General features: G+C 46.1%; 2 protein-coding genes across 9 annotated transcripts in view; one reads left to right on the top strand and one right to left on the bottom strand.

The window, feature by feature from the left end:
* IL13RA1 (interleukin 13 receptor subunit alpha 1) overlaps positions 1–20,369 on the bottom strand; it is a 439,968-nt gene that overhangs the window by 169,843 nt on the left and 249,756 nt on the right. The window lies entirely within an intron of this gene.
* The window catches only part of MBNL3 (muscleblind like splicing regulator 3), a 123,090-nt gene that overhangs the window by 37,148 nt on the left and 65,573 nt on the right, over positions 1–20,369 (top strand). For 6 of the 8 annotated variants that reach the window (XR_014164633.1, XR_014164634.1, XM_081896999.1 and 3 more), the window contains exon 2: positions 11,308–12,579. The exons of 1 other annotated variant lie outside the window; for it this stretch is intronic. Coding sequence is in view for 5 of the 7 variants with exons in the window: in XM_081896999.1 (XP_081753125.1) it covers positions 12,406–12,579 (174 nt within the window). In the remaining 2 variants the exon portion in view is untranslated. Of the gene's footprint in view, positions 1–11,091; positions 11,182–11,307; positions 12,580–20,369 lie in introns of those variants that run through there. One more of the 8 variants, XM_081896996.1, reaches the window with a different exon arrangement.

Here is a 20,369-nt window from a genome sequence, read left to right as displayed (position 1 = left end):
AGAGAGATACAACATCGAAGCTCACAAGTAGGACTACCAAGCAAAACTATCAAACCTACTCCAAGATCCTACCTACCAACCTATAAAAACAGATCCCACCACCTATCTGGAAAAAACCACCAAATCCAAAATAAAAGCCTCTCCTATCAGTGAAGAAATCCAGCTAAGAATCATCCCCAGAGAAAAATCATCCAGATGCCCCAAACTCTACGGCCTCCCCAAGATACACAAAGAAGGAACACCACTCAGACCAATAGTCAGCTCCATAGGCTCACCTCTACAAAATCTCGCTAAATTTCTCGCCAAGCAACTTCAGCCCTATGCAGAATCCATCTCTTCACACGTTCCAAACTCCTTCCAGTTCATAGAAACAATAAAGAAGCAAAACCTACATCCTAATGACCTACTTGTGAGCTTCGATGTTGTATCTCTCTTCACACAAGTGCCCATTAATGAAGCCTTGACAGCCATTCAAAACAAATACAATCCCCCCGAATACATCTTGGACCTGACCAACCACTGCCTAACCAACACGTACTTCATCCACAATGGACAAAGATACAAACAGATAGAAGGAGCACCTATGGGATCACCCCTCTCACCGGTCATCGCAAACCTGTACATGGAACACTTTGAAACCAATGCTTTAGACAAGTCAGAACACAAACCCAAACTTTGGCTCAGATATGTTGACGACACCTTTGTAATTTGGCCACACGGGAAGGAAAAACTGGATAGCTTCCTCACACATCTCAACAGCCTACACCCCAAAATACAATTCACTATGGAAATAGAAGCCAACAACCAACTTCCCTTCCTTGACGTCCTAATCTACAAAAAACCTGATGGCTCCCTAGGACACACTATCTACCGGAAAAAAACACACACCAACCGCTACTTACATGCACAATCACACCACCACCCTGCACAAATAAACTCCGTAGCCAAGACTCTCATCTCCAGAACCAAACGCCTGGCTGACAAAGACCACTTGACAACTGAGTTACAGAATCTCTCAAATGTGTTAATTGCCAATGGATACCAGCAAAACAGGGTTACGAAGCTAATCCAAAAAGAAACACCCCCCAAAAACCAAGACACAGAAGAAAACAATGGCATGGCCCTCCTTCCTTATATCAAGGGCACTACAGATAAAATTAGCAAAATCCTCCATAAACACAATATCAAAACAGCCTTTTGCACCAACCAAAAAATAGCCAATATCCTCAGAAACCCCAAGGATAAAATCCAGTTGGAAAACCAAGGGGTCTATGAAATACCCTGCAAAGTCTGCCCAGCCACGTACATTGGACAAACAAACAGACGAATAAATGCACGTATCGCAGAACACAAGAATGCCGTCAAAAAAGAAGAAAAAACTTCCTCTCTTTTCCAACACATGAAAGAAACAGGACACGAAATTAATTTTGCAGATTCCAAATTGCTCTTTAACATGGAACATCACCACAAGAGAATAATCATGGAAGCCATCGAGATAGAGAAACACCCTCACAACATGAACAAGCGTGACGACACATCCCGCTTGCCAGACATCTGGAAATTAGCCCTCCCCACAAAAACTGACACCAGATCCAGAGGCACACAGAACGCCATCACCAATCAACCACACCAGACCCAAACCCAGACCCTCTCCACAGATAAATTACAGACACCATCCAGTAGCCAAACCATGGTGGCACCTCCGGATGCTGCACCCCCCTGCAATCCCTACACAGATCTGGCTGACACAGGCCACAAAACCACAGCTCGCCCCTATACACGAAGCCAAGCCAGAGCACAACTAAGTGCAGTACAGCCATCTTCTCAGAAAAACTCTTCACAAAGTTCAAGATATCACTCAAGATATCCCTCAAGTAATTAAGGAACAAAAGAAGAAAAGGCACACTAGCCTGGGAACTTCCTCTCTGCCCAGAACATTGGAGGCTATACACCACACCCCCTCAACAGTATTTATAGGAACTCAAACACTGAGATCCTGCTCTGTTCCAGTAACAAGAAGCCGAAAGCACCAGCCTGAAGATGACGAGTGAGACCTCGTCGAAACGTCGCCTAGACACCCCAACTTTTACACGGGAAGACACCCGAGGACACCAAAACCTGCATATATATATATATATATATATATATATATATATATATATATATATATATAAACTTCACTTCTCGCGGTGAGGGAACCACCAGAAGGCCCACGGCAATGGACCTCAATGTCCGGGCTGAGCAATGGGGTGGAGACACTCCTTCAGGTATACTGGACCGAGGCCGTTTAGGGCTTTAAAGGTCAGCACCAGTACTTTGAATTGTGCTCAGAAATGTACTGGGAGCCAGTGTAGGTCTTTCAAGACTGGTGTTATGTGGTCTCGGCGGCCGCTCCCAGTCACCAGTCTAGCTGCCGCATTCTGGATTAGCTGTGGTTTCCGAATCACCTTCAAAGGTAGCCCCATGTAAAGCACATTTCAGTAGTCCAAGCAAGAGATAACCTGAGCATGCACCACTCTGTGAGGCAGTTCGTGGACAGGGAGGGTCTCATCCTGCGTACCAGATGGAGCTGGTGGACAGCTGCCCTTGACACATCCTTCAGTGGATAGGATGTTTTCGCCATGCCTTTTGAAAATATGAATGAGTTTTAGATTTTTCTCTGCATTGCTTTATGTTGGCTTTAAGTGTACTTGATGTCTTCTTGTTGTTGTTGTGATGCCATTTGTCCGTGGTGGGTGTTGTGGGAAGAATATGGAGAGCACTGAGTTAAAGAAGGCAAGGAACTATCCAGATGGGAACTGCAGAAAAGTTGGTCGGGAAAATGTGGGGGTGGTTCACTCCCCATGTCTTTGGATTACAGCTCCCGTCCTGGCTGGAACTGATGAGAGTTGTAGTCCAACAGCATCTAGATGATTAGATCATTATATTGTAAAGTTGGAAGGGACCTCATGGGTCATCTAGTCCAACCCCCTGCCATGCTGGAATATTTTGCCCAACACAGGACTTGAACCCACAACCCTGAGATTAAGAGTCTCATGTTCTACCAGCTGAGCTATGGGCATCAGGTGGTGGCAGGCTGGCTCAAACGTATGGTCCTTCTGACCCATAGTGGCCTGTGTCCAGGGCCCTCGCCAGAGTCTTTCTTTTCACCTGCTGCTCCTTTTAACAGGAGATTCTGGTGGCTGGACCTGAGAGCCTTCCACCTGCAAGGCGGGGGCTCTATCTCTTGCCTGTAGCCGTTTCCCAAGCAGGAGCCTGCCCAGGAAATATTTGCAAGGGCAAGGCCATGCCAAGTAGCACGGTTGACGATGCCAGAGTAGCTTCCGGCATTTGTAATGCAGCATAAAATATGCAGTAAGCATGCAAGCATGCACTCAGACACACGCACAGACCAACCATAACAATATGTCTCATGCTGTCGCCCAATGAGCATGATAAAACCATCTTCCTTCCTCTCTTTGGCCAGTGGGAATTCCAGTTCCAATGGGAATTATATAGCTATATTCATGCCATACATTTGAAGTGCTGTGGCAGCCACTTTAGACATTCATGGCTTTCCATGAATGCTGGGACCTGTAGTTCATTGCGGGTGCTGAAAGTTGTTAGGAGACCCCCCCCCTTTTTTCCCTTTCCACAGAGCCAGAGTTCCCAGAGTTCCCTGGGACGTGGGATTGATTGTTGAACTGCTTTGGGTGGGGAACAACTCCGCACCCGTAAAAAACTACAGCTCCCAGCATTCTTTGGGGGAAGCTGTGACTGTGCTTAAAATGTGTCCCTCCTGGGCTTGCTGGCCGTGTTTCCACTCCGACCGAGGAGTTGGGCAAGCTGTGCCCCTGAAATAAATGAAAATGGGGGCTGAAGGGAAGGAGAACTTGCTTAGCATGCTCAAAGCTTTGGGTTAATCCAAAAGAGACCCTGGAAGCACGGACAGGCAGGGGAGGTTTATGTTGCATCTTGCATATTCATTTGTGCTTCCAGCTTTTGGGGAAAAGCTGCTTCCAAGAAAAGCCTCCTCCCATTCTTCTTTCAGCTGGCCTAATTCCTAAGAGAATTCCACATTGTTCCCACCCATCCCTCAGCCTGTGCCAGCTTGTTTGCAAAGCTGCACCCACTGCGTTGCCGGCTGCTGGATGAGGCCTCTCCTCCACGCCTGCTTGAATCCTGGTAGGACAGCAGGCCTAGGGCTCCAAATTCAAACAGGGGCATTTCCCAAAGACTCGCCAGATTTATGGTGCAGCGTGGCTTGGCGGGCAGAGAGGTTATCCCTTAAACCAAGCCGTCAAAATGGTAAATACCTCCCTTCCTGTCTCTTCAAGTATATTGTTGTTGTTGTTGCTGCTTCTGTTATTTTATGTACAGATAGAAGCGCTGTTGGGGAAGCTCAGTTGGTGCAGCAAGAGACTCTCAATCTCTGGGCTGTGACATGGGGCAAAATATTCCCGCATTGCAGTGGGTTGGACTCCATGACTGGGGGGGGGGGGGGTCCTTTCCAATTCTAAGCCCCATGACTTGCTTGCCAGGATCTGGGAAGCTTCTGCAAGAGCTCCCATGAGAGTTTGCCCCAAGAGCAGCCCAGTGTCTACACCTTAAGGCCTGCCTGAAGAGGAAGGTCTGAGTCTGCTGGAAGAAAGGTAAGGAAGGAGGATTCGGTCTAACTTCTCCAGGGAAGAAATTCCACAGAAATGGCTCTCTCTTGTGTCACCACCCGCTGTGCTTCTGGTGCTGATGGGACCGAGAGAAGGATCTTTGCATCCAGGAAAATTTGTATTGGAAAATACAATCTTCCCTGCACAAGGGCCCAAGCCATTGTACACAGCTTAGGTCAAAGCTGTGTCTGGAAGACCATATTCCCTCCCAGGAACCTGCCCGGGTTTCTTCGGGGGAGGCCCTTCTCTCGGTCCCTCCACCCTCATAGGCAAGATCAGTGGGGACTCAGGGGAGGGCCTTCTCAGTGGCTGCTCCTAGACTTTGGAACTCTCCCTGGAGAGCCAGGCAGCTCCCTCCTTGTTATCTTTCTACTGGCGGGTGAAGACCTTTTCCCAACAGACTTTTGGGAATTGATGGCTTAGAATCATAGAATCATAGAGTTGGAAGAGACCCCAAGGGCCATCGAGTCCAACCCCCTGCCAAGCAGGAAACACCATCAGAGCACTCCTGACATATGGTTGTCAAGCCTCTGCTTAAAGTCCTCCAAAGAAGGAGACTCCACCACACTCCTTGGCAGCAAATTCCACTGTTGAACAGCTCTTACTGTCAGGAAGTTCTTCCTAATATTTGGGTGGAATCTTCTTTCTTGTAGTTTGGATCCATTGCTCCGTGTCCGCTTCTCTGGAGCAGCAGAAAACAACCTTTCTCCCTCCTCTATGTGACATCCTTTTATATATTTGAACGTGGCTATCATATCACCCCATAACCTCCTCTTCTCCAGGCTAAACATGCCCAGCTCCCTTAGCCGTTCCTCATAAGGCATCGTTTCCAGGCCTTTGACCATTTTGGTTGCCCTCCTCTGGACACGTTCCAGTTTGTCAGTGTCCTTCTTGAACTGTGGTGCCCAGAACTGGACACAGTACTCCAGGTGAGGTCTGACCAGAGCAGAATACAGTGGCACTATTACTTCCCTTGATCTAGATGCTATACTCCTATTGATGCAGCCCAGAATTGCATTGGCTTCTAATGAAAGGCCTGGTGCTGTGCTGTTTTTATTATAATTATTGGTACACTTTAAACAGATTTTATATGTGCATACAGTTTTAATTCTATCTGTGTTTAATTGTTTTTAATGATAGTTTCTTCTATGTTTTTCGTGGTTTAGGGCTGGTTTAGCCTTGGGTCACATCAGGCAAAAATGCAGGCTATAAATTAATAATAAAAATAATAATAGTATAATTTATTCACAGCCAGTTGGGTGTGGATGGGTTTGGTGATGCTAGGTTATTCTGTGTACAGAACAGAAGAGCCCTGCTAGATCCTATTAAAAAGTCCCATTTTTAGCAAAGGCCTACAGCCCAGGCATGTGGCGTGTGTGTTCTTCATGTAGGAGGTCCCAGGTTCCATCCCTGACATATCTAGGTAGACCTGGGAAAGGTTCATTAAACCCTGAAGAGGAGCCACTACCATTCATTGTGTCGACAACTCACAGATAATAAAAAATCCCCACTAGGATCATGAAAGGCCTGGCTGAAAACAAGGTACATGGGTCACTGGAGAGGGTATTTTATAGGCATAGGTGCCACTACCAAAAAGGCCATCTCCTGTCATAAAGAAAGAAACTTGCATGTCTAAAGTGTCCAAGGGATAGCTCAGTCACTCTTAATCTCAGGGTTGTGGATTTGAGCTTCAGGTTGAATAAAAGATTCCTGCATTGCAGGGGGTTGGAACTAGATGACCCCCCCCCAAAAAAAACTCTTTGACTCTGTGTTCTCTCAGCAGCTGCAAGGATGTTAATGGCCTGAAGCTGGAAAGTTGTATTACTCCCTTCATGGAAAGAAAAGCGTAAGGTTTGGGACTTGGCTGTAAGAGCCATCTTACATAAGAGTGACAATTGCAAGTGAATACAGAAACGCATTCTGGGAAAACTGGTTGCCCCTTGAATAATATTATTGGGAAAACAACTTCCTCCTGCAAAGGCAAATTCAAATAGGTTTTGAGGCTTTTCTTTAGAAGAAATATTGTAATTTGATGTTAAGTCCTATTTTCTTGGCGAATATTACGATCTGAAGACAATTTTTTCTGGAGCAGTGTTGTTGATCATTGTTAATAATGTTCAAATAATATTATCATTTAAATAATGATAATAAGTCAGTCTATCTGGCTGCTGCTGGGCTCACCTCTAAAAAGGAGGGCACCAAGAGATGGACCTCCTCTGTTCCAGCTGTTAAAATGTGCGGAACCTTAGTCCCAGGGGCAGAATGTGTGTAGAATGTAGCTTAGTGTACTAAGGTAAAATTTGCCTTCGTTGCTCCTCCCACTTTTGCTACTGACCCCGCCCATCATCATTCATTTATTTATTTATTTATTTATACATACATACATACATACATACTTACATACCCTGCCCATCTGGCTGTGTTTCCCCAGCCACTCAACAAATGATTTAAAATACAATAAAACATCAAACATTAAAAACTTCCCTAAAGAGGGCTGCCTTCAGATGTCTTCTAAAAGTCAGATAGTTGTTTATTTCCTTGACATCTGATGGGAGGGCGTTCCACAGGGCAGGCGCCACTACCGAGAAGGTAGGGGTATACACACTGCTGGCATGTGGCCCCCAGAATGCTGCCTAGAATGGGATGCGGCCCTCTGGCTATGTTGAGATTTCAAATGGAAGGATGGGATTTTTCAAAGGGATTAGATCAACTGCCTCCCAACCTGGGGCCCTCCAGATATTATGGACTTCAGGTCCCATCACCCCTGACTATTGGCCATGCTCGCTGAGGCTCATGGGAGAGCAGCTGAAGAGCACCAAAGAGCCAGGCTAGATTATTACCCAGTGGCAATTTGCATAATTTCTGAACATGCAGTCTGTTTTGTTTTGTCTTGTTTGTTTCAAATAAAAACCTTCCTATAGAAAATGTGGGGTGGGGGCAGATTCCCTGGCCTTTCCAGTTGGAGAGACCCCTGCTACAAGACATAAGGGTTTTTTTTGCAGCCACAGAAAATGGTTTTTTGCCAGAAAGTACACAGTAGATAGATCAAATGATTTGACTTCTTAAAAGGTTGCTTCCTGCTCTTTCAAAAAGTGTTGGTTCACTGCTCTTCCTGATTTGAAAGTCTCTGACTTCAGGTTCAGTAGGATGCACAGATATTACAGTGCATTTGTGCACTTCCTGCACCTCACATTTCTCGTAAAGCATCCCAAACTGAACAGCCTCATTTCTAGGCTATTCAGATCAAAGCCTGCCCCAAGTGTTGAGATATTCACCTCAGACACTTCAGCCTGCCTCTAAGGGAGAGCAGAACAGTGAACACTAAGTGCAGGGTCTTCCCAGTGGTGGCTCCACTGAATTGTGCAATGTGCTTCCCATGGAGCTATGCCAGGCCACCTTTATGTCAGCTTACAGGTGTGGTCTGAAGACCCCACACCCCAATAGGGCATTTTTGGGATTGATTTTGAAATACGCTCTTTAGTTTATTACCAGATTACCATATTTTGTATTTTGTTTGTAAGTTCTTAAAGGTAGGATATAAATAGCTCAGTCAATTAATAATAATAATTCTGCAAGGAAGGTGATGCACAAGAGGAAATGGGAAGTGTAAGGCATTCCTTGGTAGATGCAGACCTTCTCTGAGAGAAATAAGCCTCGAATGGGTCTGTGGTATAACTTGAACCCAGATCTCCCAGTTACAGATAGGTAGCCGTGTTGGTCTGCCATAGTCAAAACAAAACAAAATCCTTCCAGTAGCACCTTAAAGACCAACTAAGTTAGTTCTTGGTATGAGCTTTCGTGTGTATGCACACTTCTTCAGATACCAGCTTTCCAAAAATGGAGCATACTAACACACAATGTCACCTGAATGCTCTTCAGCTTCTCTCTTTGTTTAGTTGCCTGCTTAGATAGTAACTTCCTTTATCCTGGTCTCTGCTTCCACCACCCAGGCTGGGCTGGGATGCTCATGTAGTTTCAGGTGGTAAAGGTAAAGGTAAAGGTACCCCTGCCCGTACGGGCCAGTCTTGACAGACTCTGGGGTTGTGCGCCCATCTCACTCAAGAGGCCAGGGGCCAGCGCTGTCCGGAGACACTTCCGGGTCACGTGGCCAGCGTGACATCGCTGCTCTGGTGAGCCAGAGCCGCACACGGAAACGCCGTTTACCTTCCCGCTGGTAAGCGGTCCCTATTTATCTACTTGCACCCGGAGGTGCTTTCGAACTGCTAGGTTGGCAGGCGCTGGGACCGAGCAGCGGGAGCGCACTCCGCAGCAGGGATTCGAACCGCCGACCTTTCGATCAGCAAGTCCTAGGCGCTGAGGCTTTAACCCACAGCGCCACCTGCGTCCCCAGTTTCAGGTGGAGTTTAAAACAAAAAACCAGAAACATTCCAAGCAGGACTTTTGGCAGAATAGTGGCAGCTGCGTTCCTGGCTGCTTTTTCGGCAGTGGCACCCCAATTGTGACATGTCTTCCCTGTGTGTTTGACGGGCACCAACTTTGCTACCTCTTATGCCAGGCGGCAACCTCCTTCTTTTCACATAACCCCCTCCATATGTGCGTGGCATTTTTAACATTTTGGTTATCTTGTGCATTAATCTGTCACTTTTGTGCTTTTGAGGTTTGCACGTTTGCTTTTATATTTTGGTGGGTGCTTAACTTTTGTAAATGAGCTATTTTTATTTTTAAAAAGTGTACCAATTGTTATAGAAGTGTACTGAAATAAATCCAAAGATTGCAAACTGATATGCAATTGTTCCTGGGGAGCAACAGTGGAGAGAGCATTTGCCATTGTGCCTCTACGGAAGGCCCCTGATGGGCAAGGTTTTGCAGTGACTGGACCTTTCGATCTGATCAAGCCAACTGCTTCTGATTATCTTAGTTCATCAGCTGTTGATGGCAGTAATACCTCCCTACCTGCAAACGTTCGGCGATTCTGTGTTCTTTTTGCACTCCTAACATCCAGCAAGCATTTGTTGAAATATGGCACTGTTGCATCAAAAACAGTCAAACCTTGGTTGTTGAATGTAATCTATTCTTGAAGCCTGCTCAGCTTTTGAAATGTTCGACAACGGAGGCACAGCTTCCAATTGGCTGCAGGAGCTTCCTGCACTCAAGTGGAAGCCATGTCGGATGTTCGGCTTCTGAAAAATGTTCAAAAACTGGAACAATTTACTTCCGGGTTTTCAGCATTTGGGAGCCAAAACGTTCCAAAATGGAGGCGTTCGGGAAGCAAGGTTTGACTGTAATACAGTAGTACCTCGGGTTAAGAACTTGGTTTGTTCTGGAGGTCCGTTCTTAACCTGAAATCGTTCTTAACCTGAGGCACGCTTTCGCTAACGGGGCCTCCCGCTGCTGCTGTGCCGCCACCGCACAATTTCCGTTCTCATCCTGGGGCAAAGTTCTCAACCCAAGGTACCACTGTAATAATGTTGGAACTTGAACACACACAGACTTTTTGTGCAGACATGGAGTTAATATTCTAAATAGTAAATCCTCCTGTGTTTCAATGGAAGTCTTAAGTTTCACTCTGGGCTTTACTTCTCGTTTTGGCGGGAGGGGAGAAAAGAAAAACCGCCTGGTGAACGAATGAGCTTCTTCCTTCTGAACGAAACCTCAGTCACTGAATCTTCAGCTAGCATGCAGAGGGTTAACCCTAATCCATGACGGACCTGTAGCAGTTAATGGGGTGAGACAGAGCATTGAGCCTCTGTCGGCAGTTTGCACCCGGCTATCTCGCCTCCCAGAGGCAAATGTTTGCTATGAGGAGTTGGGGGGTGGGGGGGTGTATGAATTTTTCCACCCACCAGATGCGTGTGTGCAAAGCACACTTCCTTCCATAATGATTTATGGTGCCACAAAAAGAGCAGAAGGGTAGTTTATTTTTCCTTTGTCTGTGGACGCCCTCAGAGTCAAGGTTTCCCCACCCAGTTTTCTGCCCAACTGTGTTCTGAGAGTGGCACCCTGCCATGACCAGCCACTCTGGATTGGAAAAGGGGGCAGCAGTAGCAGCAAGGAATTGGTGGAGAAGGGTGCAAGGGCTCTTTCCAGAATGCTCGCTCTGCCACAGAGAGCTTCCAGCTGTGCCAGGGGCGGATTGTTGCACACGACAGCGACGCCGCCTCGCCACATCCCTCGGTCTGAGTGGCCTGTGCAGAAGCAGAGCCTGCCCACTCAGTGGCTGGCTCTTGCTGGGAACCCGGAGGCACATCACAGACGCACCAGAGGGCCGTCTGCCGCAACGCCAGGTGGAGGCATTTTTCCCGTGCAGCGGGCACGGGGGGGGGGGGAGAGAGACTGTGCAAGAGGCAGAAAACGAGGGAGAATGTCTGCCAGAATTAAATCAATATGAAACAACCTTTTTTACTGGATGCCTGCCCAGGCTTTCTGCTGCAACGGTAAATGTAATTGGTTGCTTCCTCTGTGCCATGCGCAGTTCCGTGTGGAGAAATGTCCTTCTTTCCTTTCTGACTCTCTTCTTTTATTTTTATTTTTTTAATACAAACACCTACCGGGGCTGCCTTCAAAATGCCACACTGTCAGTACCTGGAGGTTTTTCCTGTTGAAAATGAGTTTCCACTTGCTTTCTGGAGAGAGGGCTGGAAGCTTTAGGGTGGGGAGCTGCCTTGGGCTTCAGCTGACACTGTTCTCTTCTCTTTCGCAGGTAGCTGAAAAGTGCCTTCCTTGAATCCTGTGCCGCCGCCGCCGCTGCCGCCACCACTTGGATTTGCGTCCAGGGCTTTGCCTCGCTCGCTTTTTGGGGGAATATATATATATATATATACATATATCTATACGTGTGTGTGTGTATATAGATCTATATATATATATCTATTGATATATATAGATATCCCTCTCCTCTTTTATTTTTGCTTTTCCTTTCTCCAAAGTTTGGCGTTGCTTGCAGTTCATATCCTGATAGCAACTCATCCTTCTTTATAATTCCCCCCCCCCAAAAAAAAATTCTTCCTAACCATTTTACAACTCAGATTTGCTCTGCCATTCCCCTGTCTCCTGACTATGTAGCAGACTTAACGGTCTCCCTTTACTAAAATATTCCAAGCAAAAGGAAAAAACGGAAACCTTTTTTTTAAAAAAAGCCACTTCTTTTGGTTCCCGCTTGCAGCTCCTCTTCTTCCCCTGTCAAGAAACAAAACCAACCAACTCTGCTCCACCTGCAACATCGCCAGCAATGACTTTTCCTTTTTCCTTTTTTCAGCGTTAGAATAATTAAAACCAGTAACTGGAGAGCACAGAATAATCCTTTGGAGGGGGAAATAAAAAGTCTGCCAGTTATTTTGAAAGAATAATTTTGGCAGTGGCACAAAAAAAGAATTATATATATCTATATATAGGTATATATATATAATATATATATATATATATATATATATAACATTTCTATTTTGACTTCGAGAATTGCACTTTTAGGAGCTGGCCTCTAATTTGACTTTTCAGTTAATTCTGATGAGATTTCTATTTTATGATTGGCTTTATGTTTAATCCTACTTTTCAACAAACACAACTTGAGTTCAATGGAAACCTAAGTGCTGACAAATAGAAAAGTTTACCAAAGCAACAAGTTAGTTATTTCTTCACTTTTTTTAAACTTGAATTCCCTTTTTTATCCCCCCCCCCTTTTCTTCTTTGAAAGATCAGCAGTACTATTTCTCCTGAAGGAGGGGTGTGGTTCCTTGTGTTTTCCTTTTTCTTTCCCCCCCCCTTCCTTTTTTGGGGGGTGGTTTCTTTTATTTTTTAAAAAATGGCTGTGAACGTTTCTTTGGTTCGTGATACAAAATGGCTGACGTTAGAAGTATGTCGAGAATTTCAGAGAGGTACTTGTTCTCGATCTGACACAGAGTGCAAGTTTGCCCACCCTTCAAGGAGTTGCCATGTGGAAAATGGACGAGTTATCGCCTGCTTTGACTCCCTAAAGGTAAGGAGCTCCAGTAACGCCTCTCTTGCTAGGTCTTGCTGTTTTGGTGCACCCTTGGCCAGCCATTGGTTGGAATAGCAGACGTGAGAGATGGTTCACTGGTGAACAGTTCCCTCCCACAATCCCTTCGGGGAGCTGGGCGACAGAATCGGGAAAGGCATCTAGCTCAGCGGTGGAGCACATGCTTTTCATTCAGAAGGTCCCAGGTTTCATCCCCAGGATCTTCAGCCGGGACTGAGAGAGACCCCTGCCAGAAACTCTGCAGAGCCATTGCTTCCAGTCCAGGTAGACCAGGGTTCTCGAAGGGCAAGGCAGGAGAGGGTGGCAAGTGCAGCAGGAAGAGTCAAGGGCAGTCAGTTTCATATTTGGGGTGTGATTCATGTTCTTATGTACTAGCATTGTTTATACTTTCCCATGATTGTATCATAAAGTAGTTGTGTTCTAGGTTAAAAATCAAGCACTGCTAGGAGTTGTTTGTTTTTGTTTTCCAATGTACAGTGGTACCTCGGGTTACATATGCTTCAGGTTACAAACTTCGCTAACCCAGAAAAAGTGCTTCAGGTTAAGAACTTTGCTTCAGGATGAGAACAGAAATTGTGCTCCGGCAACACGGCAGCAGCAGGAGGCCCCATTAGCTAAAGTGGTGCTTCAGGTTAAGAACAGTTTCAGGTTAAGAATAGACCTCTGGAACGAATTAAGTACTTAACCTGAGGTACTGGTACCTCGGGTTAAGTAATTTCTGTTCTCATCCTAAAGCAAAGTTCTTAACCTGAGGTACTATTTCTGGGTTAGAAGAGTCTGTAACTTGAAGTGTATGTAACCCGAGGTACCACTGTATTTCTTATCATTAAAAAATTCATGAACAAATGTTTCATTCTGAAAGTGGGGCCAGAGGAAAAGGTTTTGAGAACCACTGGTTCTCAAGCAGTGCTGCACTAGATGATCTGCCTCCACATAATTCTCCATGCTCCTCTATCTGATGCCTTGGAGCACTACTGCCAGTCACGAGTAGAGAGCTCTGGGGGTAGGTGCTCCAACAGGCCCAAGTCAGCATAGTAGGTTTGTACATAGGGAAGCAATGTGTGCCCAAAAATCTGCATTGCAGGGGTTGGACTGGATGACCCTTGGGGTCCCTTCCAACTCTACGTTCTAGGATTCTATGTAGGCAGCTTTGCAAATATTTACAACAATGCTGGAAGGAAGGAACATCATTACTGATGTACAGTGGTACCTCGATTTATGAACTTAATCTGTTCCGGGAGTCTGTTCTTAAACCAAAGCATTCTTAAACCAATGTGTGCTTTCTCTACTGAGGCCTCCCACCGCCAGTTCCCTGCCACCGTTCGGCTTCCGTGGCAGTTCACTAACTGGAACACCTACTTCTGGTTTTGCAGAGTTGGTTCACCAAACAGTTCATTAACAGGGCTGTTCATAGGCCGAGGTACCACTGTACATCATTAGAGATGGGAGGGACTGAGGCTGAGAGGGATAGTGACTTCTATTCGTGGCAGGGTTGAGTTTCAGACTGGGGACTCCCTGGCCTGCAGTTCAGCTTCAGCCCCTGAACTGCATTTCACCAGCCCCCAAACCTAGTTTTGTTGAGAAGTGGGTACTCCTCAGTATCTTGCTTCCACCCAGATACACATTCTAGAAAAAACAACAACCCAAGGCTGTTGCCTGAGAAACATACTATAGCAACGGTGGCGATGGGAAAGGAGGATGACAGACGAATTAGATTTGGCAACACGTGCCGTTTGCTTCTGGGCTTCCTGGGCTGTGGCCTCCTCGTACGAAATCAAACAATGGAAGAGCAGGTCACGTGACCGTATTTCCGCACCTGCCCCCCGCCTTTCTGAACGGAGAGTTTTCTCTTTCCACCCAAATACTGTGGGAGGGCGACAGCGTTAAAAAACTTGCTGTGTTCGAATAACCCACTTGCATTTTAGGAGGCAGCAGGAGTTTATTGTTGAAGGGAGAGCGAGTGCGTTCTTAAAAACACGGATATATACAGTTGCTTCTGTTGCTTTTGTTTCTCATCTGCACTGACCTCTTTTCATTATGCTGTATTTTTTTTAGATATATATTCATAGAATGGTAGAATGGTATAGTCTGAAGGATATTGCATGCTTAGGTTTTAATTGTCGGACATCCTTAGTGGTGCTTTGTGTTGGCCTGGCGACTCAAAACAAACAAACAAATCTGAGTCCTGCCAAGGCATCAGAAGTGCCAGAAAATGAATTATTATGGGTTGTATCTCTGGGTGAGTGAACCTCCCAGTTTCTCATTTTTCCGATTTTAAGATCAGTTCTCCACATTGACGCATCAGTTTACAATTTTAACAAATAAAAAAGAAAAGGTTCTCAGGAAAATGGATAAGGCGATTATATTTTCTCAAATATAATGCATCTTTGTATGTCATTAACAATATGCATTTTTACGCACACTTTTTGCTGGTACGTGGATTTTTGTTACATTGCAAAATTTAGAAAAATGTGAATGTTGAAGGATGGCTTGTGTTTTGGTTTGTGCCTTGTTTCATAAAGTGTGAATTAGGCAAACTGAATTCCATTCCCCCCTTGCATCCAGTGGAGGCTTTGCATTGATGGAAACACTTCAACTTGTGCAAAGCAAGGGACCTGACTGGCAGATAGAGTCCTCTCATAAAGTTATCCTGACAGAGAGGTCTCATCTACACTATTTCCTTTATCTTGCCACTTTAAGCAGCCATGGCTTCTTCCAAAGGATCTGAGAGCTGTTAGGTCTCCTAACAGCCCCAGCAAACGACACTTCCCGGGGCTCTTTGTGGGATGCCATGTTTAAAGTGATGTAGTGCTAGCAGAAGGACATCTCGGCTTGGATAGTTCAGTTGGCTAGAGCGTGGTTTTGAGAACGCCAGGGTTGCAGGTTCAATCCCCATAAGGGACAGCTGCATATTTGGGTTGGACTAGATGATTCCAACTCAGTGATTCCATGAATCTGGGAAGGGATGCAGAACCACCACTAGATACCACCCACTGATGTTGCTCTTCTAGAGATGCTCAGCTTGCAGAAAGATGGCTCCACACTTATCTGCCTCGTTTATCTCACTAGGTCCAGAATTTGGGACTCCCTGTCAATAGAGTTGCTGCAGAGGTTGCTGGTTTGTACCACCTGTTGTCCCTGACCATTCACCATGCTGGCCACTGGGACTGCTGGGAGCTGAAGTCCAACAATATATGCAGTGCTAGCTGATATTTAACCATTTCGCTAACCAAAATGTCAGGGAGAACATGCCTGAAAGCAGTGAGGGGAGAGGAAATAGGAGGCCTCACCAAGTCTTATCCTCCTCTCTGGGCTGAGGATTGAGTCCAGTAGGAGAGGCAAGCGAGTAGCAACACCAACAAGGAGGTGGGCTTGTGTGTAGAAGGGGAACCTGCTGAGGACACAATGTTCAGGTTCTTTCCCTCGTTGCTACCACACCCGCCCCCCAAACTTCATGGCCCCTAGCTTCATTTGTTGCCGCAGGCCTCTGGGGGCAACCGTTTACTCCAGCTTCCAGTCTGGGCCCGCTGGTGTCAGAAGTTTATGAACGAGTCCCTGGTCTGGGGCACAAGGCAAACTCTCCAAAGCTACATACATTTAAAGTATTATGACACCACTTTAAACAGTCATGACTCCCCCCCCCCCAAAGAATCCTTGGAGCTGTAGTTTGTTGTAGGTGCTGAGAGTTGTTAGGAAGGCCCATTCCCTTCACAAAGCCACAGATCCCAGAGTTCCCTAGGGAGAGGGATTGATTGCTGGACCACTCTGAAAATGGTACCTCTCAGAGTGCCATGAGAGTTCCCGAACAACTTTTAGCACCCTTAACAAACTACAACTCCCAGAATTCTTTGGGGGAAACCATGATTCTTTAAAGTGATATCACTAAGCTTTAACTGAATTGTGTTTTAGTATTATTATTAATGCCTCTCTTTTTCGCATGGGTCTCCAGGCAGCTATGAAACTGGACAATTAGTTCTGCTAACTCAGCACTTTCTGCTGTGATGGCAGCATCTCTCCAGAGCTCAGGCAGAAAGGGTTTCTGCACACCATCTTTGACTGGAGAGGCCATTGGGGAGGGACCCTGGGGCCTCATGCATTCAGAGCAGGCACCCTGCCCCAGAGCTGTGGGTCTCGCTTCTCACCCCACAGTTGCTTCAGTTCCATTTTACTAGTACAGTGGTACCTCAGGTTACAGACGCTTCAGGTTACAGACTCTGCTAACCTGGAAGTAGTACCTCAGGTTAAGAACTTCGCTTCAGGATGAGAACAGAAATTGTGCGGCGGCAGCACAGGAGCAGCGGAAGGCCCCATTAGCTAAAGTGGTGCTTCAGGTTAAGAACAGTTTCAGGTAAAGAATGGACCTCCGAAACAAATTAAGTTCTTAACCCGAGGTACCACTGTACTAGGAACATAGGAAGTTGTCCTGTGTAAAAACACTGGCCCATCTCAATAAGAGTGTCTGCACTGACTGGCACCAGCTATCCAGTGTTTCAGGTGTTGGACAATCTCAGCATTCCCTGGAGAGGCCATTGGAGATGGTCCCTGGGGCCTTCTGCATGCCAAGTAGGTGTGAGCTCTGGGCCCTTCACCATCAGGAAATTCATCACTCTGGTGCAGATTAGAACCTTCTTTCCTTTTGAAAAGAAAGAAGATTTCATTTACTTATTTATTGTATTTGCTTCCCACCATTTCTCCAAGGTGGCTTCCGACATGGCCTTCCCCTCCTTGTTTAATTGTCACCACAACCCTGTGAGGCATATTAGGCCGAGAGGCAGGGACTGGCCCAAGATCACCCTGTTTAACTTCATGGCCAAGTAGATTTGAACCCTAGTCCAGCACTCTAACCACTTAGACCCCACTGCAGCATTCCCTAGTTTTACCCCCTGTTGGCTGGGGCAGATGGGAGCTGCAGTTGGAGGGCCCAAGTTTGGCAAAGGCTGTTTTAGTTGCTCTTGCTACCAGGCCCTTTGCGATTTGGTCAGGGATGTAGTATTCTTCCTCATTGCCTTAAACGTTTGTGTAAAAAAGGGGATACTGAGGAAGGCGTGCTGTGCAGCTGAAACACAGCTGGGAAAGGCTGAGCCTTTTTGCCGACTGTCATTCCAGCCTGGCTGGTTTCTCCAGAACTTGGCATGTGGCTTCAGAAGGGGAACCTTCAAACTTCTTGCAGGGAACTTGCAGGAAAACCCGCTCATTCCTGTCAACTGGAAATGCAAGGAGAGACTCTGTCTGAATGGAGATTGTGGATTTGCCCACCAATCCACTCCCCATCATTGAGGGTCCATGGCCAATCTTTGGTTGATATGTTGACAGCACAGAACAAACATGTAGAAAGCATATGCAGTATATTTGGAACTTGTTTAAAGAATGGATTAAATAGCAGCAAGGCTTCTGACAAAAGTCCCCCATGATATACTTGCAGAGAAGCTGGTAAAATGTGGGTGGAATGAGGCAACTGTTAGGTGGATTTGTAGCTGGTTGGCAGACCGAACCCAAAGAGAACTCATTCCTCATCTTTCTGGAAAAAAGTGACAAGTGGGGTGTCGGAGGGTTCTGTCCTGGGCCCATTGTTGTTCAACATCTTTATAAATGACTTGGATGAAGGAATTGAGGGGATGCTCATCCAATCTGCGGAAGACACCAAACTGGGAGGTGTAGCTAATGCCACAGAAGATGGGATTAACAAATTGGAGAACTAGGCCCAAACAAACTAAATGAATTTCAATAGGGACAAATGTCAGGTTCTACACTTAGGCAAGGACAATAAAATAGATGCAAAAATGTAGGATGAGGGACACCTGGCTTAGGGAAGTTTTTAATGTTTGATGATTTATTGTGTTTTTAATATTCTGTTGCGAGCCACCCAGAGTGGGCTTGGAAAACCCAGCCAGCTGGGCTGGGTATGTATGTAGGTATGTATGTACGTACGTATGTATGTATGTATGTATTTCTACCAGCAGTACATGTGGAAAGGATCTAAGGGTGTTAGTAAACCACAAGCTTCACTGAAGTCAACAGTGTTATACAGCAGCAAAAAAAGTTAATGGTATTCTAGGCTGCATCAACAGAAATATAGTGTCCAGGTCAAGGGAAGTAATAGTCCTGCTCTCTTCTGCCTTGGTCAGACCACACTTGGGATACTGTGTCCACTTCTGGGCAGCACAATTTAAGAAGGATGTTGACAAGATGGAAAGGGTGCAGAGGAAGGCGACCAAGATTATCCAGGGTCTGGAAACTGAGCCTTATGAAGAATGGTTGAAGAAGCTGGGTTTAGCCCAGACAAGAGAAGACAGAGGTGTTTTGAGAACAGTTCAAATATCATAGTTTTTGCTCCATAAGACGCTTGTATTTTTCGCTCCATAAGATGCACTTTTTTCCTCCTAAAAAGTAAGGGGATATGTCTGTGCGTCTTATGAAGCGAATGCTAAGCAGAGGAGGGACGGACGGGAGCTCCTCCGCGGCTTGCTTTAAAGCAGCAAAGCGGGACAGGAGCCGCTTACACCAGTGTAAAGCAAGCACAGTGGGGCCCGTGTAATCCCTCCGCCCCCGCACTTGGCCGCCCCCTTGAGATGGGCTTGTGCACGCCACCCCCTTGGGACGGCGCTCGCATGGGCGACGTTCCACGGCCCCACAGGCGACATGCCACCACGCAAGACCCTCACTCCGCCACTGGTCTTGCCGGGACAGTAGTGCCTTCCTTTGCAGAAGTGTGAAATTTGAAGGGCAGCTGTGGTTTGGTCCTTGCGTTGTGTACAAAGGTGTGGATTAGGTAGGTTTGACTTTAAATGGGAATTGAATCAGATTTCTTCCTCATTCCTCCCTCATATGAAACCCCCACAGCTCTCTGCAGTGAACAAAAAGGAAGAAAATGGGAAGCCATGACACATACTTAATTATATTAAGTTTCCTGCTTGGCAGGGGGTTGGACTCGATGGCCCTTGTGGTCTCTTCCAACTCTATGATTCTATGATTCTATATTAATTAGTCAGGATGAATTATAATATAATGGCATAATTTAGATCTTGCACACCAGTATTCAAAGCGGCTTACAACAAAATCTCTATAAAGTTGCAGCGCAAAATTTTTATAAAAAGAGAAAAGCAATCCTGTTTCAAGCAAAAGTTCTAAACCAAATTGCATTTTAAGTCTGAGCTAAAATTGAGTCAGTAGCAGAATGAAACAATCAGACGTTAGAAGGTAAATGTCAAGAGTTAAGAACATAGGGAGAAAGCCTGGTGGAATAGGGTCAACCAGCTTTCTCTGGGAAGCCTGCAATCTGGCCCTGGGTGCAACAGCACCCACCCAACCACCCACACCGGTGATTCCCAGGTATTTAGAAGGATACTTCCTCTGGCAGTGAAGGCAGAACGTCGGCATGGTGGCCAACCGGATGCCTCTGTGGGAAGTTCTAAAGCAGGGCACTCTGTCCACCTGCAATCCCCAGTGACTGGCATTCAGACTGGCATTGTGCCTCTGGCTGTGGAGGAGAAGCAGAGCCATTGTGGCTAGAACTCTTTGCACAACCTTCTCTTTCATGAATTTGTCCAATCCTCTTTTAAAGCCACCCAACTTGGTGGCCATCGCTGCCTCCTGTGGCAGGGAATTCCACAGTTTAACTCTGCACTGCACAAAGGACATTTCTGTCTGCCCTGACTCTTCCAACATTCAGCTTCATTGGACATCCCTTTATAGCCACAGTTCACAGCTTCTCATTATTCATAAAGCACCTTATATGTAGCTAGCTCTATATAAATGGTAATTAAAATTAA

This window comes from Podarcis melisellensis (genome assembly GCF_964234715.1).
Source record: "Podarcis melisellensis genome assembly, chromosome: Z".
NCBI classification, from domain to species: domain Eukaryota; kingdom Metazoa; phylum Chordata; class Lepidosauria; order Squamata; family Lacertidae; genus Podarcis; species Podarcis melisellensis.
The sequence above is the reverse complement of the archived record's forward strand: the minus strand, read 5'-3'. Positions and strand labels throughout refer to the sequence as shown.